The sequence below is a fragment of the Vanellus vanellus genome (assembly GCF_965231255.1).
Source record: "Vanellus vanellus genome assembly, chromosome: 5".
Classification (NCBI taxonomy): Eukaryota; Metazoa; Chordata; class Aves; order Charadriiformes; family Charadriidae; genus Vanellus; species Vanellus vanellus.
In genome coordinates, this window is record NC_138910.1 from 63644285 (window position 1) to 63670824 (window position 26540).

At 40.3% G+C, this 26540-nt stretch overlaps 1 protein-coding gene across 1 annotated transcript; it reads right to left on the reverse strand.

Moving 5' to 3' along the window:
* Positions 1 to 327: 327 nt before the first annotated feature.
* Positions 328 to 21047, reverse strand: CDC7 (cell division cycle 7). Its single transcript, XM_082483519.1, has 12 exons — positions 20995 to 21047; positions 17279 to 17384; positions 13579 to 13665; positions 11570 to 11705; positions 10844 to 10937; positions 10619 to 10761; positions 8538 to 8787; positions 7869 to 7964; positions 6869 to 7047; positions 5566 to 5648; positions 2550 to 2699; positions 328 to 1523 (listed from the first exon to the last, which is right to left on the reverse strand). Exons 2-12 carry the CDS (start codon positions 17373 to 17375, stop codon positions 1147 to 1149), a joined length of 1692 nt encoding a protein of 563 aa, XP_082339645.1. The 5' UTR covers positions 17376 to 17384; positions 20995 to 21047; the 3' UTR covers positions 328 to 1146.
* Between the last annotated feature and the right edge of the window lie 5493 nt (positions 21048 to 26540).

Sequence of the window (26540 nt, forward strand, 5' to 3'; positions counted from 1 at the left end):
GAATTATCACGGCTTTAGAATCTCTTCTGCTGAACACAATCTAACTTACTTTGCACATTGAATATACAGGGTTAGAGGTCATTAAGGTTGTTTTTCCTACTTAGGACCAGACAATAGCTGGCTTCTAACTCTGTGGTAAGACTTCCTTGATAATTAAGATACTTCCACTGTGACAGTCATATACACTAAAGCTATCTGAAAAGTGTTTTCTATCACTGAGGAATTCATGCAGGAAACAAATGTGCATAATTCTTCCTGAACAGAAACATCCCACAGGAAAACCTTACCTGGCTAATTTTATAGAAGCATCTCTAGACAATCTTCTGAAGTTATAAAAACAAATCCTTTATTTAACAGATATTCCTTAAAAAAAATCCGTTTCCGTAACAGAAATCAAACCTATGCATGTCACATGAGACATTCTGAAGGCAGCTGGTGAAGATTGACAGTTACCCATGGCACTGAGGAAACATGGGCTATGCAAAACGAGTAATTGCGTTTATTACTATTGCCTAACTAGGAAAGACCAGACAGGAACAAAAAGGTATTTTTAAAACAGTTACACTTTTCTTTTGATGATATAACCTCAAGCACCTGGCCTCTCCTCTAGCAACACTCCCAAAGTAATACTGTTCTCTGAAAAAGTCTGAACAAAATTAACGCGCTCTGTTCCATTTTGAGTCCCCCATGTACTAATCGGGAACAAAGCAGAGATATGCAAGTATGGAAAAAAGTCTCTCAAGCACTTTCTTATTTCAGTCATACCTTAAGGCAAATTTGTAAATTTTAAGGCAGTATCTCGAGAATTAAGCATAGAGCTTGTGAAACTTTCTTTTGGGGTAGTTTTTTTTTTTTTTTAATCAAAGTTAACTTTCTTGGAGAATGGGTATGCACAGTGATAACCCCTCAGAAGTCTCTCAGGATAAGACCATGTTAGTGATGTTTATGTAACTTTTACATCTGCAAGTATTTCTTAAAGTAAATTTACATTTGCAGTCTAACTGTACAATACAAAATTTCAGTAGTTCTGTGCACAGTGTGATGGTATTTCAACGAGCATAATGTTGAGGGCAGCAAGGTAAAACTACCTCAGTACTTAATTTCCACATAAAACATATGAAAGCAATAATAGAATATGGTATCTTCTCACAGTCTCATGTCTTTAAAAAAAGGATGCAGCAAAGCCTCTTTTGCAGTTATTCTTGTTGCAGGGTTTAAGTCTAGTAGCTTATCAAGTAGGTCATATGCTTCATCAGGAACCCGATCCCATCCTTTCATGTCTGTTGCCTTAATTTCCACAGCACTATCACCTTCCTGAAAGCTCTTCAAATGTTGAATTTGTTTTCCAAGTGTCTCAGGAGCACACAGTTTGTCTATTGCAACTGGCAAAGCTGACTCATTTACGGACTTGCTGGGCACTTCACTCTGGGATCTCTTACAGCTGCTATTTGTTCCTCTCAGCTTCTCACAGAGGGTTCTTAAGTTCTGTGCTGGGACAACTTGGGTACACAGAACTGATTTACCTGGAAAAAAAACATTTTACAGTAAGTGGCATTTTATTATACTTTCAGAGAAACGTCATGTCTTGAAGTGTAACCAGTATTAAAAAAAAAAAAAGTCAACCTATCAAAAACCCAAATCCAACCCCCCCCACTCCTCCAAACCAGCCATATTATACAGCAATAGCCCCAGCAAGTCAGAAGGATAACCGCCTCAGTTCTGCTCAGAACAAACCCGTTTAGGTTTGTTTTTGAAGTTATGTAGTGACAGGCTGTAACCCACCCCACACACCATCTTTTTGCATTTCACTGTCACTTTAACAGAACTGAAGAAAATTAGATACCTTGATTTTTACACTTCTGTCTGGAGAATGAAAATTGATGTTGTCAGTTACAGTACCAGGTGGCAAGTGCTGCAGCATTAGGCTTGCAGACAATTAGGAGAATGGTTATTTTCGGGGGGTTTTTTGTGTTTTGTGTTGGTGGTAGCTTCCACGTCTTTTTTTTTTTTTTTTGGTTGGTTTTAAACAGGCCAGCTGTTGGGTTTGGGGTTTGGTTTTTTTTTTTTTTAATAGCCCTTTGGGGCGAGGGGGGTGGGGGAGAAAGGAAAGCAAGGTTTACATCATATAAATATTAAGTCATATTGACTTAAGCCTCCAGGGCAAGTTTTGCAGGAATAGAAACACTGCCTCAAGAATTCTAACCAAATGCCAGTAGAAAACATTTAGTTGACATATTTCACCTCAAATGGCCCTGACTTAGTGAAAAGCAGTAGACAGGTTGGGAAACCTCTGGCATAAAGTACCCCATATACAAGTTATGAAAGACAGAAAAATACAAAACTTTCTTAAAACTCTGTGTATATATAGATTAGCACTTTTAGCGTTTTACAAGCAAAAGGTGTGATTTACCTCCAAAATGACTCCCAAACCTAAAAATATATTTGTATATATTAAAAAAATAAATAAAATCACAGATTGTAAGTCACTGCATTAAATGGCAGGCCAAGCATACATTTTCCCCTTTTCCCCATAATTAAGGTTTGCGTACCAAAAGTTTTAGCAGCCTGAATGGTTTCTCTGGATCCACGAACTGTCATGATTTGTGCCAAAGCAGTTAAATCATCACTTGCTTTGTAAAATGGATACCGTCCACTGAGCAGAGAAAGGAATACAATTCCTGCAGACCACATGTCAATTGCTGCAATTGAAAGCAAACTTAGTAATAACTAAACTCACGATTTCATCACAAACAAAATCACAACCTTCTTTAAAAAGAAATTATGACCTCAAAAGTTTCTATCAGAAAAAGTTATGTTCTGAATTACTTACTGACTTTGGTCACATAGATAACGCTTCAGCATACAGTGGAAATTACTATGATTAGATTGAAGAATAATTTCCTGCTTTGATGCAGAGGGAGTGTTTAAGCTTTTCCACAGAATTTTTCATATGAGTAATTCCATTCACTTGCTAAACTTAAAATGTACCAAAACAATGTTTGAGGGTGTTTTACCCAGGGAGATGAGAGGGGGTGAAATACTGGCAAGTTTTGATACTTATTTAAGTTTGCTTATATAAAGATTATAAATAAAGAATAACTCACAAATTAATATGAACCTGAATTTTTCTGGGACCGAGGCTGCCACAGTTAGGCAGTAACAAAAAATTTATCTGACTATGAACTTTGTTCCTCTCTAATATGAAATCACTTGACAAGATAGCCAGTTTAAGAACTGTAATACTTAGAAGTTATTAATCACTTTCATTGTGTTATGAAGAGTACAGAGAGTACTCTGGGGATGGACGCCAAAGCATGATGGAAACTTTAATACTGAAAGTTATGAGAATACCTGTCTGCCATAATTTTTTGGCTCACTAAGGTGCACGTTTTGAGAGATGGCAAGGAAAGTGAAGGAGAGTTTGAAAGATTCTCAAACTCGAAGGAGAAAAATTAACAGTTGGGAAATAAAGGCATAGTTATTCTACTTCTCTTCAAAACAGTTAAGGAGTAAAATAGGCAGTAATTAATTTTGTCATTTTAGTTAGAAACACTATTATCACAGGACTTTGGAAAAAAGGTATTATGTTGACTTCAGTTGCAAAACCAGATTTTAAGTCTTTTATTAAAAAAATAAAAATCCAAGTTAATAATTTGGCACAATTTACAGTGGAAAAAATTGTATCTTCATAGTTCCTGCAAAAAAAGTTTTAGCATTACTGTATCACTGTTGAAAAGACGATATTGTCTGTTTGAGATGTTGTGCATCACCTGGAGTATGTGGTTGGGAGAGCTGGAGTCATCAAGGTAAAGACCTTTAAAGATGTTTAATTACTTAACTCTTGCTGAAATTAATAGACATTATATATCTGAATAGATAGTAAATCCTGGCCCTACAATTCCGGCAGAGCTGGGATCATCAGCAGACTGCAAGATCCTGTGCAATGACATCAAAATCATGATTCCTCTCTATGCCTTTGGGAGCAGAGGGACAAATGAAGTTAAAGTGTAACGGACCTGTGTAGCATCAGCTTGGGAGTTTAGGTTGTATTCCCTGCACTGTGAACCTGGGCCAGGTGCACTATGGTAGCTTTGGTGAGAGTCACCTGGATCCAGCTGGTAACTCGGTCTCAGCACAGAGATAAGAACTAGTAGTAAGATTGGCAGGAATACCAGGAGATGACTACAGCAGCCCCAGATGGAAGCAGACAAGAAGGTTTGTTAGTTCAAATACAACATAATCTCATAAATATTAGTATTAGCCTAACCAATTCTAATTAAGGCCTTTGTTGACATACTACAAGAGTTCGGCACCACTGACTCAGTACTTTTATGGCTGTCTGTGCCACACCCAAGGGTTTCCAGATTTACCCATATTTTCTCTAATCCCGCTCTCCATTACCCTAGAGAACAGAAAGCCGTCTGAAAGCATATTTAACACTAGCATGTGTCCAAGATTTCCTAGGTATGTCTTCTTTCTGCCTAAATTCTGTCTAGACAGATTCAGAGATTGTCTAAACTTGTCCTGGATTTCTGGACGTCTTCTAGCCCATAAAGCTGGCTGTTACAGCACAGGCACAGTAGCTCCAAGCAGGCTGCCATACTTTTCAAAACCCCAGTCATACCCACAACATGGATGTTGTTTCAAACAACATTAAGCTATCTAGGGATAAGCTGATCAAACATATTGTTAAGTCTATTCTGAGTGTGTATACACACTTTAAGTACTGAAAATCGACAATTTTCTCAAAGGCATTCAGAAAAAAAGTGGCTTAAAACCTGTTATTTTAAATCTAATTTTTCAGGGCATTTGTCCCCCTTTTTCATAAGTCAAAACTCCTGGTCATACACCAAATGTTTAACATGTAACTTTGCTTTTATTGGTCCTCCGTTCTCCAGGTAGGCACAACATCTCCCATCCTACTTGCACCAGCTAATATATTAACCATCCCTCTGCTCTGATATTGACCCAGACTACTGAAACTTATCAACTTCATAGTTTTTAACCCTGAGAAATTAAAATTTTAGTATGAAAAAATTATGATGTTTACAGACCAGCTATTTAAAGCACTAGTAAAAAGGAAAAAAATCTGATAAAAATTATTAACCGATGCTTTCTAAAACACATTTGGAATTACACCATTAACTATGCCTGCTATGACACCAAACTATATGTGACAATCTGTCTAAAGTATGTCCTCTCCCCCAGATTTATTCAAGATTTTACTTGAATAAATAAGCTAATAAGGCAAGAAACATGATAAAAATTACAGCTTTGCTTTCTTTTAAAACACATTCTATTCAACTTCAGCATATGGCACTGCACCTCAAATGAATAAAGACATATTCAAGTTTTAAACACAGGAAAAATATTCCTAACTTAATTTTAGTCTGAATAATAAGTTTTTAATTAAAATCAGGAAGTGCTTTATAAGTGTTGGAAGGGATAACAAAATAAAATTCACATGTAAACAAAACCCCTCCCATAAAAAAGACAATACAATATGCATAAGTGAGAAGGGTCAAAAGGTGAAAAAAGGCATAGTCCCAGTCTGTTGTGCAGTACCTGTGGTCTGAGTGGGGCACTTTGTTAATACTTCTGGTGCTCTGAATCCAGGTGTTCCTGCCCTGGGAGCAACTTGCTGACACCTTGTAATAAGAGACAAACAAATATAAAAGTTGATAAGCAAGTTCTAATTATAATAATGCTTAATATTAAAATATACTTGTGTAAGATGTTTCAACAGCCTAACCCCGCCTTACTCAAGTTTTACAGAAGTTTGAAGCACCTTATAATTATCTGGCATTAAATGATTGTTGTATAAGATAACAGCCTTATTATATTATCTATTATATTATTGTATTATCTAGCATAAGGTAATAACACAGAAATACTTATATACTTCACTCACAATGACCTTTTTTCATTCAACAGCAGCATCGTTTTTGCTAAAGGCTTGTTTTCATAGGAAACTAAAGTTGAGATTAATTAACCAAAGGTAAAAAAATCCACTAGATCTTTGAATGTGGATGCTCTAGCTTTGTATTAGTCCACAGCAAACTAAGATTCGCTTGACAAGAATTTACTTTATGTCAGATTAACTAAAAGGTGTGAGATCATTTAAAACACAGCAAAACTTCCCAGAGATTTCTTTTATGGCTCAAAGCGCCCTCCTTCTATGGGCCACTTCTCTTTTGAGTATGGCAAATTCCTCATGTCTCCTACTTCTGAAATGGAAGTTGCTATCTTCGTCTGGGAAGAGAGTGACCCCACGGTTTCATGACTATGCCTAGTAAGCAAGATTCTCTGTATTAATCTGTGTTCCTTAATGCGTGGATAAAAGGTAATAGCAGATCATAACCAAAACTAACTGCAGAGGGATGGAGTTGAACCAAGTTATTAAGATTCACTGACCTGTCTATTATTAAAACTGAAATTATTTTTTAAATGAACAAATACAAAACAATCGTGTTTCCTTTTTATTCTACATTTCACGATTTCCAGAATCCAAACCATTGGCATGATTTAGGCCTATTAGATAACTACTAATCACAGATTCATGTATTGTCTTCTTTAAGTGTTGTAATTAACTCAAGCAATTTTCTACAACACACCTAGGTGGATAATTAAATATAACAACAACAAAATCGTTAACAGTGATTCTCTCTTGCTGCAGAAAGCAGTGAGCCAGTTATTCCATGGATTCCATGCACTAATCTTGCTTAAAAAGAGCATACTCTGCATTTTAAGGGTTGCACAGATCAAACGCTATCTTTCACCTACTAAATCAGCTGCCTAGTAAATCTAAGTTTCTGACCTTGCTTGACAGCACAGCAGACAATTTTACAACATTATCAAAGCAAATTACCTTGAAAGGCAAACACTGCAAACTCTATCTGTTGCGAAACAGTCACAGGTCAGGTTTGAGGGACAACCACTGGCAGCTTTCCTGGCTGCCCCGTTGTTCACTGTTTTGGTAGAAGCGATCTTCTTCTTTGTTACTAACTTCCGAGACGAAACATCTATCATCTTCGACTGTTTTATGAGCTGCAATGTAGATATTTCACAGAAGGTGACATCTTTAAGAAGCTTCCCTTTACATAGGTAGGCCAGTTCCTAAAATACTAAGACTGAACGGGTACTCATCAGCAAGAAGCTGCAATTTTAGAACAGAAGACAGCAACCAATTCTAACAATATCACAACACCTATAAAACAGACACTAGAGCTTTCTGAATATCCTGATTTCCTCCCCTTCCCCTTCAGAAAACATTTTTCAGTGTTTACTAAAAAACAATATACGTATTAGATATTCTGAAGCTACAAGACAAGTATTTTTCAAGTTAATATAATGTTTCATGAATTCTTTTGGTTCAACATGAGAATAAAAACAATGTATATGAAATGCAACAGCAATACGCAGGCACTGACTTAAGATGATCACTGTTGGCCAAACCCTCTAATTTAGTTGGGGTCTCCCCCTTGTCATATTAAATACTAATTACAAAAAGTACAGGAAAATATTTATTACAAGGTTTCTCTCCAGCTTCAACTGCAAAGTAAAAAAAAAAGTTTCACAAGTACATCTTAGTTGCATAGATACATGTGTAGGAAAAAAGATTAATTTAGCATACAAACAAGATCAGCAAGGGAGACAGCTACGTAACTAGCTCTTTAAGAGTTTCAAAAGGGATTGAAACAGAAATGAAAAGTTCTTCAGGCTTTTCAGCAAAGACACATTTAATAATCTGCTGAAAAACTTTCAGTTCCACAGCATCCTGAAGTAGTGTCCAGTCTTACAGAACAACCAGTTCTATAATTTTTCAAATATGTAACAGATTGCTCTCACTCATGAGTCATACTTCTTACTTTTGTACTAGAGTTCTCTTGGTACGTGGAACTATAGACGTTGAAATTCCTCTCTCCAAAGACAGAGCGCTGGACAGAATGGTGCGCAGAATCCTCCTACAATACCAACAAAAAGGACAATAAGGATCCTGTCTAACACACAGTCAGCTGGATACTGACAGTTCAAAAAAAAATGTGTGAAGCGACATAAAAAAGAACAGCTGCATGGTAAGTCATTTTCAGGCATCAGTTTACTGTGGATGAAGAAAACACGGTCTAGACAGAACAGCAAATATGCTTACAAAACTAATCACACCTCACAAGTGCCCCAAGACAATCTGAACGTCATCTGTACTGCATTTGTTATTATTCATCTATGTTTAGTTGCATAATTGGCTTGGGGAGGAGTTCCACAGTGCATGTCACTTAAAAAAAAGATTTAAGGCTGTCTAAATAGTAACCCATGCTAGGGTTTTCTACAGCCTTCGGCATTGTATTATATTCAATAGGTCGTGAATGATGCCAACAGGGTTATGTAAAACACTTTGATATGTAAACTGTGATTCTGTGCATCACATTAGGACCCTGCCAGATATGCATGCACAACTTTTGTTCAGGTATTACATCTCCCCCTGTTGGATGAAGTAATACATTAAACATACAAAAATATTAATGAAAAAGACTGAGAACCTTTCCTCCTCTTCCTTGTTTTATCTGTATTTTTGAAAGTGAGCTGGACCTTTTATCAGCTGCTTTTGAGGCTGACTGTTGAGCTATCTGTTTAGGTGCTGTGACACTGACAGAAACCCCATTTCCCAAGGCTATGGTGGGATTATTTTGCGAACAACTTCCCTGCTGGGCTTCAGAGTGGGTAGTTTTGAGAAGTTCAATTTTCGTATCAGGGGTTCCTTGTGCCAAGCCAAAATCTACCAAGGCATACCTGAAAGACACACATTTAGAATCAAGAATCACAAAGTATCCATCAATCAGTTCAATTTACTATTCATTACTTATTTACTTTCTTTTACATTTTACTACATATGTTGCTTATCTGTATTGTTGCCAGCATCACAGTCCTATTTTCCTCCTTCTCCTCCTCTTACCCTGTCTTACTTATCCCCTCAATGTTTTTACCCTATACCCATCTTACTTCATCGTTTCTAGTCCCAAAATCTTTTCAAGTGCATACTTTCTCCAATGCTGTTAAAAAAAATATCCCCAGCAACTCCTTTCTGGGATTGTTCTAGTCCTACAGCTCCAAACCTTAAGCAAACAGTCAAGTACAAGTGACTTGACCCTTGCAGGATTCCCATGGCCAGAGGCACAAATGTAGCAGTGAAGACAGACAAGACTAACAACACTGAGAGTTTTGCCAGACTTCAATCAATACTACTGGAATTTACCTCAGTCTTCAAACAGGTAAGACTACATTAGTTCCCACTTCAGACCTGTCTTTAAAAGAGTTACTTTTTGTTATAACTGGTGCAGAGACAATCCGGCTGTCTCTGAGTCTTAGACAAACTCAGCTCCGTGGCTTCCACACCCAAAGTAGAGATTAAGGCTCAAACCAATGCTTGAAGAGCAAAACAACAGTATTAATTCAAGCTGACACATTTTATAAATAAATAAATAAATCAGTATCTCAAATTTTTAAGGCTGTGGTTTGGCAAAATATAATCAAATCTCCCCCACAAACTTTCACTACATAGAATCATTTAGGTTGGAAAGGAGCTTTAAGATCATCGAGTCTAACTGTAAACCTAACACTGCCAAGTCCCACTAAACCATGTCCCTGAGCACCACATCTACACATCTTTTAAATACCTGCAGGGATGGCGACTCCACCACTTCCCTGGGCAGCCTGTTCCAATGCTTGACAACCCTTTTGGTGAAGAAATTTTTCCTCGTAGCCAATCTAAACCTCCCCAGCGCAACTTGAGGCCATTTCTTCTTGTCCCACCACTTGTTACTTGGGAGAAGAGATCTACCCACACCTTGCTACAACCTCCTTTCAAGTAGTTGTAGAGCGATCAGGTCTCTCCTGAGCCTCCTTTTCTCCAGGCTGAACAGCCCCAGCCCTTAGCTGCTCCTCATAAGACTTGTGCTCTAGACTCTTCACCAGCTTCATTGCTCTTTGGACATACTCTAGCACCTCACTGTCTCAGTTGTACATAGCATGATACTCACCAATACAGCTGTAGGACTGCTAGCACTGAAACAGTACCTTATTCTATCCATTTCAGCTCTTCACAAAAAACAACCGTACCTCACTTTTTACAGTCTTTAAATATTGTAACTTGCAGGCAGAAAACCCAACTCTACTAGTTGTAAATATTAATTCAGTATAAGGTGAAAACAGCCCAAATCCAGCTGTCTTATCTGTATCAGATTTACTCTATCCATGAGTAAAATTTTACAAATATAAGCCTATGCACCACAAGTCCCTATTAGCATTCTTATTAAAAAAAAAAAGATTTTATCCTTCTCATTCTTATTAAAAAATGTAGTACTTCTACTCAATAGTAAAATCTTCATTTTTTCAGGTACTTATCACTGTATGAGGCATACATTAAGTATGAAAAAAACATTCCTTCCCTCCTCAAATCCCCAAACACAGAAAGAAAAGTTTTACAAATAAAAATATATATATATCTTCTTTAGCTTTATTACTTAAGCACATGTTATACAACTGAAGGAAAAAAGCCTAATTGACTCTGTTCTGCCAGGCACACTTCCCCAGATGAGATCACAATATAGTCATCTGGACTTACTCTTTTAGCCGCCTGTTGTAGAGGAAGTTACTGGGCTTGACGTCACGGTGAACAATACCAAAGTGATGAATGCGCCTCAATGCTTTAAACAGATTAAACATGTATTCCCTCACTTCTTCGAAGGAAAGAGAATTCAAAATGTCCTGAAAGATTATTTGGATACTGTAATTATGCGGCTGCTTTTAATTAAAACGTTTTACTGCACATAAAAAGCCTGGGACTCACCAAGAAGGATTCATGTTCCAGATATGGCATAACAATAACCACGTGATCATTCTTCCTAAAGCAATATTTAACTCCCATAACGTTATCTTGTCCCCTAGAAGAAAAGTAATGTCACTGAATAAAGACCAGAAGCTGGATGTTTATATTCCTTTATTTCTTAAAAACTTCAGTCAGGCTTTCTTTTATAATCTAGTTTATATTTTGACAGCAATCTTATCAGCAGTCAGTAGTCATGCTGTTGCCTCTCATTGCTATGTTCCATTTGGGTTCTGCAATTTGCAATGAGGGCTCCACAGATTATTTGTGGGGCCACGGTTTGTAGTGAACGCTGTAATTAATGTAGGACCTAACCTTCATGGTACCAACTACTATAAGAAGGTGCTATTCAGCACCCTCTGGCAACAAGCATTCATTCCTAAACCCACACTTTTTAGGAAGAGATTCTTTTTTCCACACATTTCTGAACTGGATTTTTTGTTATTTCAGAGATGCATCATAGAACTTCTCCGATGGAAAATACAGCACCATCCACAAACTGGGACTAGCAGAAAGAGGCATCCCTTACAGGTAAGACACTCCATTTCTTATTTGCTCTTGATAGAAAGAATGTACGTTTCTGTGATTTAAAAAAAAGCAAGTGAAGTGCCAAAACTTAAATAAATACAGAGCAATGAGACAGTGTTGAGGAGTTCAGTCATGACAGTCACCATTTTTTTGTTTACGTACCCGGCTACTGTGAGGCACTGAAGTTCAGCAGCAATTCGCAGAGGGTGGCTGGTTGGAATCAAGTGTTTCAGAGCCATTTTTTCCTCATATCCTGTTTGTAGTTGTGCTGTGGCCAAGTAAACAGAACTAAAAGTACCTGTAAAGAAGGGAGAAAAACAAAGTGTTCAGCATTTTTAATTAGGTCAATTCAGATTTTTACAGAAGTGATCTAACTGTTCACAATCCTGCAGTATACTTGATACTACATCAAACGCAAATTCTAAAAGAGAAAAATGCAGTTCTTTTTTTCTACTACTGAATTCAGTGATCTTGTATACAAGTTTTTTATGTCAGTAAAAATGCAAATATAACACTGTCTAACTTGCCTGGGACACAGAGCTCTTTGAATGTAAATTTCCTATCTTTGATTTGCTTTCTTGTTTAGGTAGCTTACTTTCATCTGACATCTAACTCTTCTCTTCCTACGATGTAAGCGGGCTATATAATGCTAATCTGGAAAGCACTGCCTTTACTATTCAAAGCACTTCTGAAATTGCTACATTTTTCCTAATTCTGTTACCTTATCTATGAAGTAAGACTTCTCACGTGATGTGTAACTTTACTATTTGTTTGCCCAGAGCATTACCGCATAGACAGAACACGATAGACTCATTTGAGAAAGGGAGTATTCAGACTACAATAAACTTACCCACCTATTTAATTTGAAGGATATCCTAATATACGTCTTAGGAGGTTAATTTTTTCTAATAATCTGAGATATCTGAACATATTTCAATATGAATAAACAGTAAAAATCACTTTTGATTACATTTTAAGTATTGTTTTGCATCATGCTAGTTCAACAGTAAGTACATCCATACATCAAAATGACAGCAAAAACTCTAAATACTTCTTGCAGTCATTAAAAAAAAAATAATCTAGAGTCCCATACATTCAGTAGAATTCATTGTAGCAACAAGGGTTACCCAGTTGACCTAAGACATTATTTCTGGTGGTGAGAACTGCTAAAATGAACGTGACTCCAGGGGGAATCCTAAGTTGAAGCTTGTTTTCTCATTATGCTGCAGAACTGCAAGTGGTATTTTTTAAAAGCATTGTTTGCTCTCAAGAGCAAAATCAGAGCACTACTGAAAACCAGACATTTTCTTTAATTATACTATCTTTTTTATGATAGGCAGAACTTTTTGTTTTGTTTTTTAAATGTTTGTATTGCTGTAGTGAATGGAGCTGGTTTTTTTGGAGCGTGGGTTGTTTTTTTTTTGTGACAAAAACTTTTAGCCATCTAGCCTGCCATCACAGGTATTCCATCACAAAACAGTCGTAAAATAGTTCAGCTTCTTATCAATATATTTGTTTAAAAGCGTGGAGTGTCACAAAGCATTTCAGAGACAAAATGGGTAAAGTTCCAGAAAGTGCTGAGATGCCACACTCAGAAGTACCTAAGAATCTACTTATAGTCATGCCTAACATTTATTGCAGGTATCTGCAATAGGATCTGTTGAAGTGAAGATGTACACATGTGTTCTAAAATGTGATACTGTATGTCTTAAGGTATTTTTTTTAATAAAGCAGTTACAATCTTTCAGTCTTCTCCTCCGGTTCTGCACACAGGGTTTCAGTGGAAACAAAGCCAACTTAAGGAACAGCAGTTAACTATGTCAAAACACAGCCGCATATAAATAGATTTCTCATGTAAAAGAGCAAAAGAATGGAGTGCTAAGACTTATTTACTCCAATCTACCTCAAATTCTTTAAGTTGTTAGAATTAGAATGCTGGGTTTTTTTGAAAGGCTTTCACATACGAAATTTTCAAGTAAAGTATCTTGAAAATGTCCCTAATTAACACAACTGTATGCTCAGCAACATATTAGAACTCCTACAGAGACCATAAAGTAAATCAAAAAGGCATTTGGCTTAAATTGCATATATTGGGATCTTAGATTTATACCTTTTAAATTAGAAATACCAAAAGAAATCCAACTCAAAGCAAGGTAAAATAAAGTGTTTACCTTCTCCAATTTTTTCCTTAATTTTGAAAACATTTACAAGCTGTGGCACTGCTTCATAAAGTTTTTCAATATCTTTTTTTATTCCTGCTGTGGAAAGAATAGGGAAAATAAGTTAAGAAATTTATTGCTTGATTCAATATCTGATCTGTATTTCAGATCACACATCACACTTCAGTTCATAGGACCGTGAATTCACATAAACAGAGGAAAAAAAAACAGCAGACAGGTATCTATCCCTGCTGACATTACCATCTGTATACTTGATATTATTGTTCTTCACACTCCCTTATAAGCTGTAGCATTTAAAAAAAAATACTTTTTTTATTTATTTGTCTGCCACCTAGCAGTTCATGAGAGGGCAAAAGCCTTCTGTTTAGTAAAACATCTGATAAATATTGATAAATAGTTTCATGAGATTTCCAACATCAATTTCATAAAAGACAAAACTATAGTTGTTTCTGTAAGCACAGGAGCACATCCATGGGATGCAAATCAAAAATGTAGGAAAACAATTTTTTTAAAGTTTTTTTTCCCCCCAAGATCAATAATGCAACTTTTCACACTGTTGCCTAAAATAGTAAACACCAAAAATATGTTTGCTCTGCATTTAAGTTGCTGCACTTTGTGCTGCAATCACTAGATGGCATAACAAGGATGTTGTACTGTATTATTTTAAAAAATTATGCAGTTTTCTATTTGGTTTATGAATCCTTGTAGTTTGTGTTCTCTATATCCTGCATAAGAATCAACTTCTTTTGAAGCTATGAAGTATGTAGAGGCTGTGACTAATTTCTGTGAAGAATATTTTATTATACAGAAGTAAGCACAGACTTGTATTTGGAAGGTCAATCAAATGGAAGAAAAAATGTGTATACAAATTTCATCCTAAAAATAAATAATAATTTAAAGTTAACATAAATATATAAATTGTATTGATACATAAAAATGTATTATGTTTTACCCGGACAGTAAGTCATAAGCAATGAGAATTATTTTCAAAATAGCACTGATATGCTAGAAACAAAGTACAGGTTAGCATGCATCCCCAACCTTCTATGCTATCCCACTTTATACAGCAACAAAATCTTAAGTCTGCCTAAAGCACCATTTGCTCCTAGTAAAAGCCCAATAAATTAGATGGCAATTAAAGTTGCAGTTAACTTTCAATTGTAATTTTTTTAATTTCAAAAATTTGTAAAAAATAACATACTAAAAATACTTTTGAGTACAGAAGCCTGCTACCTCTCTTACTATCCATTTACTTATTTTTTTTCCTTTAAGTTGTCCCCTCTGCTTCTCCAAGTTATTTCCTTTTAAGTCATTTCAGGGTGCATATTTCAGGAATGAAAAAAACCCTCTACGCTCCATACCAAAATTGCCAATATTCATTTAAGATACTGTTTTGATCAACGAATACAAGTGAAAGGTTAATCAGTTCTGCTAGGAATCATATTTAAAAACTTTAAAAATATCCTAGGATAAAAATGACCAGTGTTGTAAGAACAGTCAAGATGTACAGAACGCTGTATCTAATAATCCCCAAAGGAAAAAGCTAAGGAAAACCGGTCAACCGTACAGTTTTTCTGGTTATTCCCCAATATCACAGAGACAAATTAACTTAAGCACCTTGAAAAGCAGGAAATTGGAAGTTTGAGGAATCACTTCATTTTCCTGACAATATACTAACAATTGAAACGTTGAAAATAACACTAAAAATTCAGGAAGTTACTATGTAACATTTTTTTAATTGATAGCATTCATATTGCCCATGTACTCAGAACTTTATTAAGAAATTTATCTATTATTGTTGTAATTCTTGTTGCTTTGTTACTAAAAAAAATTGTTGATGAAAAGCTTTATCATTTAAAAAGTGGCATTTCCAGTTAGTTTACAGAGTAATTTCAACTTTTTACACAAATTCCTCATGTATTACATAACAAATGCAAGACATTCAAGAAATCTTTCTGAAATCTTCAGAAAATACGGTAAGGGGAAAAGCTGACATCTGTACCATGTTCCATTTTCCCTGGGAATACTAAAAGACCTTAAGAGAAATCACATAACAGAACTGTAAAGAAGTGAACACCGAAATGTTATTGCGTCACTCAAAGACACAGACAGGTCTTTCCCCTCAGGAAGATAATCCCGTTATTGGGTTCTGAAACATCCTACACAAACTTCACCCCAAGAGGTCAGTAGCCACAGGACAGAGCCTGAAAATTTGCTTTCAACAGCGATACAGTTCTAACAGGCTCTGTTAGAACAACATTGCTTAGAGCTAGTTTGCTATCTAACCTGCTCCAAATGAAGCAACTTATAGTTTTGTTTCAACGCTTGCATTTTAGCCTGACTTCTGATGAGAGCTGCTTAAGCTTCAGTTTTTACTAAAAAAAATGATGCTGATAGTAACTTACAACATAAAATTTGCACTAGCACTTCTCCAGTAAAGTTGTTTGGTTAGGAAAAAGGACTTAACTCTGTCAAAAACCAAGACTCCTAACAAGGGCTCAAAAGTCATATCTTTCAAGTCTTTAGAAACCAGCAGATTTCTACTTTCCATAGCAGGTTTTGGGTTGTTTTGTGCCATCAGTATAACAGTCCTAAGGTAGATACTAACAATCACAAAAAGCTCTCTCGATAACTGCTATAAAATCTTCCAAATACTCTGTTTTGTCTGATGCTGAATTCAGGTTCCTGCATGGACAAAGTTCAATGGTATTGGAGCACTAACAGCTGGGTGACACAGATCTAAGGGCAGAGCAGTGCCTACCTGAGGCACCGACAGCATTTAGTAACTCAACACTGCTGCTTGTGTGAAAGACCCCGAAAAGTGCTAGAAACAGTCAGTGACTGCCCTTGTTGACAGACAGCAGTATAAACATCATCTGTTCTCTTCTGGGTGCCTGAATCCCCAGCTGAGTATAGAGAACCTACAGTCATTGTACCGTCAGTGTATCATAATAATAACATCCAACATTTTCGGTGAGCAGATTTTAAAGTAATTTCTTTACTTCCTAGAATGAAAAGCATTTGCAAAGCAAGACAATTAAACATTATCCAGCATCACTCTATGTAATTCTGGACATGGATGTGCAGGGGACTGACAGAGGGTAACTGTTTCTAGGAAAACCAGTAATCGTTCTATACAAGCTGCCTCACCATCCACAGCTGTTGAGCAAGCATTGTACAGAAACTCCAGATTGAAGTACATTTACAACAAGACCCAAAAATGAGCAATAAAACCACTATGAGAGCACATGTTCGTAGTTCAGCTTCTCTAGCAAGAGCAAGAACAGTGTTTTTATGCACATATAGGTACATCTAAAGAAATCTAAGGATAAGGCTGGTGAGAGTAGATTAAAAGGAAAAATATTATTTTTGTGTACTTGTCTGGTCAGATAATTTTATTCTCAAGGACTGCCTTTTTGGAATTCTGGTATCCTCTTACAGTAACATATACTGTAATAAACAAATAGTAGGGTTAGCAAATTGTAACAAACTACTGACGCTGAAGTTTTGTAATGCATGAAAAGCAGGAATAGTCTTAAAACCAAAAGCAACCTCAAATGCTTTAATTTCATTAATTCTTCATAGAATAGGACCAGACAGGCTTATAATTGATGCCGGAAACTTCCTGAAGCAATAAAGAAGCATGTCAGCAACAAAACATAATGTTAGCAATCCCTATTTTAGCACATACCGGAAAGCTTGCTGTTCTGCTCATGCTTCGCATGGAAGTCTTCAGCCTGCTGAGGGTGCTGTTCATCACAGTGAGACTTCAACACTGTCTCCATCATGAAACAAACCTGAAGTAAAAAATCCAAAATTTTGAGAACCACTTCTGGACACCTGGGGGAGCAAGCATATCTGGTAAGACACTTCCTGGCCCTGCACTCAGTTCCCGAGATGAGATTTAGGGAGCCCGAGGAGTTCCTCTGTGCTACCTAAAACAGAACTTCACCCATCACCCTGGTGAAAAACTAAATCAGTAAACCCACTCCAGTAACAGGAAAAAAGAGGGAAGGGAAGGAAGACTGCAGGATAAGCTTAGACACAAGTGATTTTCTTTCATCTCCTGCGTTTCCTCATTCACATTAAAGCATTATCTTTTCCCTGAAGTTTGCTTTGAAAGGCAAGGAACCGATGCACACAGGAATCGCTGCAATGCATACCACAACACCCAAAGACAGAAAACCCGAAAGAAATTATAAGAGAAAAAAATATCTCCTCAACATGAGAGATTTCTCTCTCTTCTAGAGCACATCAACAAAAGCCATAATTATTTGTTGCCCTCCACCCATAACAGGAAATAATAGCATGTGCTTATTTTGAAATGCTTCTTCCAAAATCTTGGAAACACCAAAAGCAGAAATGTAAATTAGTACAGTGTACTAATATTGTACAATTAAAAAAAAAAAAAAAAAAAAAAACTGATAATCCTATTTCATAAAATCATAGAATACTTTGGGTTGGAAGGAACCTTTAATGGTCATCTAGTCCAATCCCCCTGCAATGAGCAGGGACAGCTTCAACCACATCAGGTTGCTCAGAGCCCCGTCCAACCTGACCTTGAATCTTTCCAGGGATGGGGCATTTACTACCTCTCTGGGCAACCTGTGCCAGTGTTTCATCACCCTCATTGTAAAAAATTTCCTCCTTATATCTAGTCTGAATCTACCCTCTTTTAGTTTAAAACCATTATCCCTTGTCCTATTGCAACAGGCCCTGCTAAAAAGTTTGTCCCAGTCTTTCCTGTGGGCCCCCTTTAAGGACTGGAAGGCCACTATAAGGTCTCCCTGGAGCCTTCTCCAGGCTGAACAACCCCAACTCTCTCAGCCTGCCCTCACAAAGGAGGTGCTTCAGCCCTCTCATCATTTTTGTGGCCCTCCTCTGGACTTGCTCCAACAGGTCCATGTCTTTCCTGTGCTGAGGGCTCCAGAGCTGGATGCTGGAGTACTCCAGATAGGGTCTTCACCAGAGAGGAGTAGAGGGGGAGAATCACCTCCCTCAACCTCTTGGCCATGATGGCTGCTTTTGATGCAGCCCAGGATGCAGTTGGCTTTCTGGGCTGCAAGCTCATATTGTCAGCTCATGCCCAGCATTTCATCCATCAGTACCCCCAAGTCCTTCCTGGCAGGACTGTTCTCACCCCCTACAGCCCGCAGCCTGTATTTATACTGGGGGTTGCCCCGACCCAGGTGCAGGACCCTGTACTTGGCCTTGTTGAACCTCATGAGGTTCACACAGGCCCACTTCTTGAGCTTGTCCAGGCCCCTCTGGATGGCACCCCATCCCTCAGGCATGTCAACCGTACCACTCAGCTTGGTGTCATCCTCAAACTTGCTGAGAGTGCACTTGATCCCACTATGTCATTGATGAAGATACTGAACAGTACTGGTCCCAGTACAGACCCCTGAGGGACACCACTTGCCACCGATCTCCATCTGGACATTGAGCTGTTGACCACTACCCTCTGGATGTGACCATGCAACCAGTTTATGAGGAAAACAGTACTTCATGAGGAAAAGAAAGGCAGAGAGCCCCAGGGCAGGATAAGTGAGCCTGGAAGGACCACCTCTTACAGTTGCCCAACAGTGGTTCCATTCAAAGATCTTCCTTGCCTGTAACTTTGCCAAACCTTCAGAGTTCTGGCTGAATTTTTCCACCAGGCAGAAATGTATTCTGAAAAGCTTCAAATTAAAGGATTCATCTGTTTCAGCTGTGGAGCTAGAAATATATTTTGTCCCCAAAGAATCCAGGCTACCTTTAGTCTGTCGTCCTCGTGCACCAGAACAGGGACAGGCAACAGCCTCTTTTTTTGAGGGAGCTTTGCTGGAGTGCGACTTGGAAACTAATGGGATGAGACTAGAGGTATTTCTAGTCTCTCACAGGTAGACACTCCCTCCGCTAGTGCTGAGTAGGCAGATAAGCCTGTTCCAGACCTGAAATGGCACGGCCTCGTTAGCAGAATAAGGAGTGCAAATTAATACAGGCAACTCAGCCGCTCACTATGGCCTACTTGCTCTGATTCAGCCCCACGCCAGCCTCAGCTCTAGGCTCTTCTAGTTCCAGGCTGACCACAAACATCTTGTTCAGAAAAAGAAAATGAACGCTTCTGTCTGCCTGCTAACTGACATGGGAACACATTCACGGCTTGCTGGCCACGAGGAGGGTGAAAGGGGCTCGGAAACTCAAGGTGTCATTTCCATTCATTTATGTTAACGCACAAGCTGCTATCTGCAGAACAGAATACTTGAGTATATTAAGTGGTTTACTAATTTGGAAGTGGGCTTAACAGTTACAAAAGGGAATATCAAACAAGGTTGGATTCAGTCAGATATTTAGTTTTTACATTAAAAAACACTCAAAAGACACCATTAGAGAAAAAAAAAACTAAGAGAAAGACCAAAATGATCCAAAGTTTCAGTTCAAAGAACTTTCTTGCAGTTAAATCACATCTCCGGTTAAAAAAAAAAAAAAAAAGTTCTCCATAATATAAAAATAAGTAAAAAAACCCAAACAGACAGTGACAGCTTCAAGCCCATAGCTTCAGGGCCGGCTGAGACAGATATTTGAGCCTTGCACACAGGAATCCGCGATACTGCTGCCGAATCCTTGGCTGAAGCTGCGCTGCTACCTGGCGCAGTCTGCTGCCACTCAGACGCAAAGCCCCTTCAAACGGGAGCTCACACGCAGACACCCCTAGAGAGAGCTGCTCAGGCACGCCAAAAATAAAGGTCGATACCAACATCTCTACTTCGTCATTTCGGAGAAGCAAATGTTGTGGCCGGATTGAGCCTCGCAGCAAGTTGACATTTGCCACACAACCGGCCCGTCTGTCACACGACGGGCAACACCCGCCCGGCACCCACCGTCCCCCTTCGCGCCGACGATCCCGCTGCTGCCGGGCGCAAGGAGAACACCCGCAGCTCGCCACAGCGGCCCGGCTTACACCGGGCGCGGCCGCCGGGCTCCGGGTCCAGCGCGCGTCCCCGGCCGCGCCTCACGTCCCACGCGCGGAACGGCAGAGCTGGAGGCACGCCACCCGCGAAGGGTGGGCATCCGCCCGCGGGCGTGGGGCTTCCCGGCTGGCCGCGGCCGCCAGCAGCAGGGAGAAGGAGGGCTCTCCGGCTTCCCCCACCCCACCCCACCCCTCCGCCCCAGAGGAGCCGCCCCCCAGCGCCCCTCCACCGGGGATCAGCCGGGACGAGGCGGGAGGCAGCGCCTAGGGCCTCCCCAGGGACAAGCAGGCCGCGCCGAGTCGAGTCGATACCCCCTCGTCTCCGCGGAGGGGTCGGGCGGTACCGGCGCCCCCAGGCCGACACGGCCGCGGCGCGGCGGGCGGGGGCTGAGGATGGGGGGGGGGGGGGGGGGGGGCGCGCGCGCGCGCGCGCGGGGAGTCGCGCGGGGACTCACGCGGGGCGCGGGTTGCGGGCTGCCGCCAGGCGCCGGAGTTTTGCCTGCTGCCGCCTTTTGCCGACCGCCCCTCCGCCACCAATCCCGGCCCTCGGCGGAAGCCGCCGCCTCGGCCAATGGGAGCGCCGGTGGGAGGAAGGTGCGCTGCTATTGGCCGACTGGCGGGAAGAGGCCCGCCCAGAGCGCCCGCGCGCGGGACATGAGGCGGTGCGGCGGGCCCGGGGCCGCGGTGAGCCGGCAGTGGGGCTCGTCCGCCGGCGGGGCGGCGGGTGAGGGCTAGGCCGGGCAGCGGACACGGCCCCGCCCCGCCCCGCCCCGCCCCGCCCCGCCCCGCGCAGCCGTGCTGCGGCCAAGGGGCGGGCAGCGCGGCATGGCTCGCCTTTGGTCGGCGGTACCGGCCGGCTAGGACTCGTAACGACCATCGTGCGGCGGGGCAGTGGGGGATCGTCGTTCGACCAGCGTTGTGCAGGCGTCGAGCCAGCTCGCGCTGTCCGCGGGGGACGGCCGCGCCTCTGTGTGAGGAGGGCTCCGGTATCGCTCCGCCGTCGGCGCCCTGGCAGGAGGCTGCGGGGCGACGGTGGGTGCGCACCGTGCGAGTCCGCGTCGTGCGGGGCGGCTGCTCCGGGGGCCTCAGCTGGCTGAGATACTGGCCTCTGTGCAGCATGATCCAGCCCTTACAAACTTTATTTTCTGCCGGTGATTATGGCGGAATAATTACAATCCCTGGATAAGATCTTATTCTCCTTAGCTCTGCTGGAAACTCAGTTAAATAGCCGAGAGTCCCTAAAACTGCTCTCCATTTACACCAGTAGCACCGGGGAGCATAACTTGTCTCGCCGCTTTGCCTTAGTGCGTAATTGTGTAACAAAAGGGATTGCACAGAATAGAAGATTATAAATAAATACACTTGATTCTGGTCTGTGCTGTAGCCACTGACCAGCAGCGAGCAGGATGGGGAAAAGAGACTATGCACTGGAATTCCGTTTTGCTGTTGTTTGAAGTGGTAGGGTTTTACTGAAGCCAGTGCAGTTGCATGTTTGTAAATAAAAGAATTTAGCGTTTTTTTTTCTTTTATCTATTTGGTCATTATTGCTTTTTATTTTAAGATTTAAAAAATTGCTCTTTCATAAAGACTAGCTCTCCTGCATTTGATAATGCATATATCTCTTGTTCACTAGAATAAGAACTATAATACTCTTTGTTTATTGCATACTTCATGTAGAGATATCTAACACCACTCCTTGGTAAATAACAACCAAGCCTGGGGTTGCCAAAGTTCCCAAGGCAACATTGTCCCTTGGCTATTACGTTATAATAAGCTACACTTAGGTTAACAAAAACACTAAAAGCAGAAACAGGTTCCACCACTTTTGCTAACTTGTGTAGCCTCCTATTACACAGTTTAGAAGAAAGGTGCAGAACGAGAGTGGCTGAGCTGTTCTGGTGGTTTTCGGGGAGTTTGTGTTGAGGGGTGTGGGTTTTTTCCCAACAGTTGTTCTAATTTGCACTTTCTGTTAAGAGCGCTAATAAGCCAGTGCAGCAGCTTGAGATTTAGCTAAGTATGCTGACTTTCAGTAATTTCAGTTAAGGGTGACAGCATTTAAAAGCAGATTATAGTAAATGAATTAAATAAGGGATAATGACAAAATAATGCAGGCCAAATTCTGTTCTTTCTTTTATCCCTGTAATCTTACACAAGTTGGAAGGGCAGCATAAACATTCATGAGTGCGGGCTTGTCCCAGTGATAATGACAGGCACCGTCATTCTAAATAAACATCGTGGGACAATCTTACCTGCAGTCATTTCTGAATACTCTATTGAACCATGAAATACTTTTTCAAATTAATACTTGCAAAATACCTTGTTTATGTCTGTTACAGGTTATATATCTAGCTCTGCTGCCTCCTGGCCAGGTCGGGGTTTCAGCTGACCTCCTTGGCCTCCCTGCCTTGGAGCTGTTGTCCTGTGGAACGCCCAATCATCACTGTTTCTGTACAGCTCCCATTATTGGCATTCCTTTGTCAGCCACATCCATACTACCCTTCTCCCCATCACGAAGGTTGCATTCATACACAGTGAGAAATCTGTTTCATTATATCTTCTGATCTAGACCCTGTCTAGCTGTGGTTTCTTTCCCTGCAATATCTCAATTGATCTTGGTTCCAACACCTAAAATCATTTTCATTTAGACCCAGGTCATTTATCTACCTTGATCACTTGTTCCTCTCCATTTCCTCCTTTCCTATTGATCAAAACGTCTCGTGCTGTCTTTCCCATGATTCTGGTTCTCCATCATGTCAAATTTACATTTATTTGTTCTCACGAGCATAACTGCACTTGTAGTATAATCCAATATTGTCTCTTATTTTATTGTTCTACTCTTTTTAGTCTGCCAGAAATGTCAGCCTTGATGCTCACCTTCACTTATCTCTAAAAAAGGCGTTTTACCTTCTTGCTTCTTCTCTCTTTAAGAAGGAAGTTCAGTCGAATTGGCTCTGACTCTCCTCATATGAATATCATCTCAAAAGTCACCTCTTCATCAATGTCTTTCTTCATGTACAGCCTCACAGGGCAGTGACAGATTATCCATACTGTTTCCTCTATGTTTCCTCAGTACTTGCTTCAGTATCTCTAGCTTATTTTCACTTTATTCAGAATGAATGTAAATAGGTAAAGGCACAGCTTCCGTTCTGCTTCTGCACAGCTTCTGTACATCCTACAGCATGAGACTCTCCTTTTCTGTTGGCTTGGGTTAGCAGAAATCCCTTCTTCACTGTTGGGGCAGAGAAGACTCCATCTGCTCGTTCAACACGGCTTCCAGTTCTAACAATGAACCAAGGTACGAGCTTTTCAGAAGGAAAGAGAGGAAACTCCATCAACTGAGTATGACAAAGCAGCATGTCTAATGCTCTGCAAACCAAACTCTTGCGCTGCCTTCTCCTGTGGCTTTACCTCCAGGTTGGATCTGAAGGATGAGAAGCGCATGACAAGCCAGGCCCATGCAGAACATTCCTTATGGCTGACAAGCAATTGCCAAAGCCCGCCTTGGGGAGCTCACCAAGAAGGGATCCAAACATTGCTGCACGATTGCATCCACTGCTGCCCAAATCTGTAGCTGAATCTCACTTTTTGTATCTGCTGACAGATCTAAAAGAATCCATGCTGGCACTAGAGCACATCTATTCACCTCTTCCCGGGTCACTTAAACTAGTAGAAGTCTCCCTGTGTTTGTACTGTCCTCCAGCCTCAGAAAAAAGATAAGCAAGATCCAGGAAGATAATTGATGGACATATCCAGCACAGACAGAGGTAGGAGATCCTTACATCCCCCTGCTGCCAAGAACATTGGCTCATAGATTAGAAACTTAGCATCAGAAATCAGAAACTACTTAGAAATGAGCAAATAAAGGTGGTTATTGCCCTGGCAGTATTAAATATATATATACACCTTTACACACATATACAAAATTACATTTTAATGATAGTATAAACTGTTAAATGCATTATTTGGTCTTCATTAGCCTAAATGCCACATGCTTTCCAACTTTTAATTCCTCTTTTTGTTAGGCAATATGATTCTATGGCATTTTTTTCTCTCTTTAGCACCAGGTTGAGACAAATCTCTTCATGCTATTGTGCCCTTTAGGAATACTGTCAAATTCAATCATTCAGGACTCACGAGTCTTGCACTAACATGAAGAGATTGATTTGAAAACCATGGGACTAAAGTCCTTTTTTCTGTTTTTCATTTTCCATTTCCATTCCTCAACCATTTTACAGGAAAGCTGAGATTGCCAGCTTTGCTCTCACATGCAAATAAGCACTTCCCGATGCTACGCAGAATAATGCACTCGGATGTGGCCGTGACTGTCTCTGCCAGTATTTTCTGATCAGTTATATCTGAAATGTCAAAAATTATTGTGGTGTCAGAAAATATACCAGAATAAAGCAGCCTCTACAGCCTATTTAAAGGGAGTTAAAAATAGCTATAAAAATTACCTCAGGCAAAGATGCAGAGGAATTTTTGACCTTTTATAAACTGGGTCTCATTCAAACAAAGTATGTTTTAATAAAATCAGTAGAAGACATATGCCTAAGAATAAGGAATGTGGGCTCTCCTGCACAATGGAAAAGTTTGAAAAGGACTGATGAGTCAGCTGATGAGATTGCTGTAGCAAAAAGGGTTCACGCAAACCTTGACTTACAGAGTGCAGATGTTAATGGCGGCAATTCTTACCCATATGTGCAAATTGCCGAGTTCTGATGGCTCTGATGCGCACATTGCAAGGTGGATACCGAAAAAATGAAGTGAGTATAGACAGGAGCTACAGAATGATCTGAAGTCGGAGAAAATGGCATGTGATTGAAGAACTAAAAATCTTAACCTATCCACTGGATCAAAAAGATTGAGAGGTGAGTTGATAACAGTGTATACATATATGCACAAGAAAAATTACTGAATATAAGGGCCACTTGAACCTACCAAAGTGAAATAAGAAGGAATAATGCCTAGTAGCTGGAATCAAGCAAATTAAAATAGTGTAGTCTTCAGTGCCTAATTCAGTATCAGTGACAATAAATAACCCTTGGAACAAACAGTTAAGGGCCGTGGTTGATTCCTTGGCCCTTGTTGTCTTCAGATTGAGACTCGATGCCTTCCTGGGAAGCGCAGGCGAGCCAAACACAGGCTGCGTTCTGTTAGAGTACAGCAGGCTCACTTCAGGGTTAAATACAGTTGCCTATAATTTACAGGAGATCAGACTACACGCTCCCATAGTCCTTCTTTTCATAAATTTTTATACAAACTACCCAAAACCTCTATAAATAATTATTTTCCTCCTGCCACCCCAGGCGTAGCTGTCCTTTCCCTGTATGCCTTTTCTGTATTTGACTAGCCCGTCCCGCTTGCACAGCGCTGTGGCCAGAAAAATATCATGGACGGGTAACGGCGAGATGATGGCACCCACTTCTTCTGCCAGCTGCGGAGATTGCTCAGCATCTCTCAGAGGAGTTTCTTAAGCAGCGTCCCTGGCCCATGCCGTTATTTGCCCTCTAGGAGAACGCACTTCATCCAGCTCAGCGCTCTCTACCCAAATCCAGACCCTCCACGCTCTGCTACTGCAGTTGCGGGCTCGGCTTGTCAAACGTGGCTCAGCAAATGATTGAGACTACAGCCAAAAGCAAAGCAAGATAGCCGCTCTGAGGTTGTGCTTCAGAGACCTTTTCAGCCTTCAGACAAAATTAAAATAGACAAAATCAAAGCTTTCCTCAGCAATAACAATCTATTTAAAGTCACTCAAATGTTCTTATATTTGCTGCAGCTGTGGGGATTGCTCACAGCCTAACGGGAATACTGGGGTTGGCCAAACTGGTACCTGCATAACTGAGGGGAAAACTGGCGTCTTACGGGTATGAGCCGAGGGCTTTCCCTCTCCCCAGGTTATATATTGTCCTTACCTGCGGCGTCTGTTTGAACGTAGAGTTACAATTGTCTTTGTTGTTCTGTATATTTTACCAACATACACGGTTTTTCTCATGGTTAAATA

Excerpts from the sequence above, each read along its gene's own strand:
- CDC7 (XM_082483519.1), bottom strand. The coding sequence starts at position 17,375 with ATGATGGAGACAGTGTTGAAGTCTCACTGTGATGAACAGCACCCTCAG. Across the intron at positions 13,666-17,278 it reads GCAGAACAGCAAGCTTTCCG|CAGGAATAAAAAAAGATATT; the intron begins GTATGTGCTAAA and ends TTCTTTCCACAG. Across the intron at positions 7,048-7,868 it reads AAGAGAACTCTAGTACAAAA|CTCATAAAACAGTCGAAGAT; the intron begins GTAAGAAGTATG and ends TCTACATTGCAG.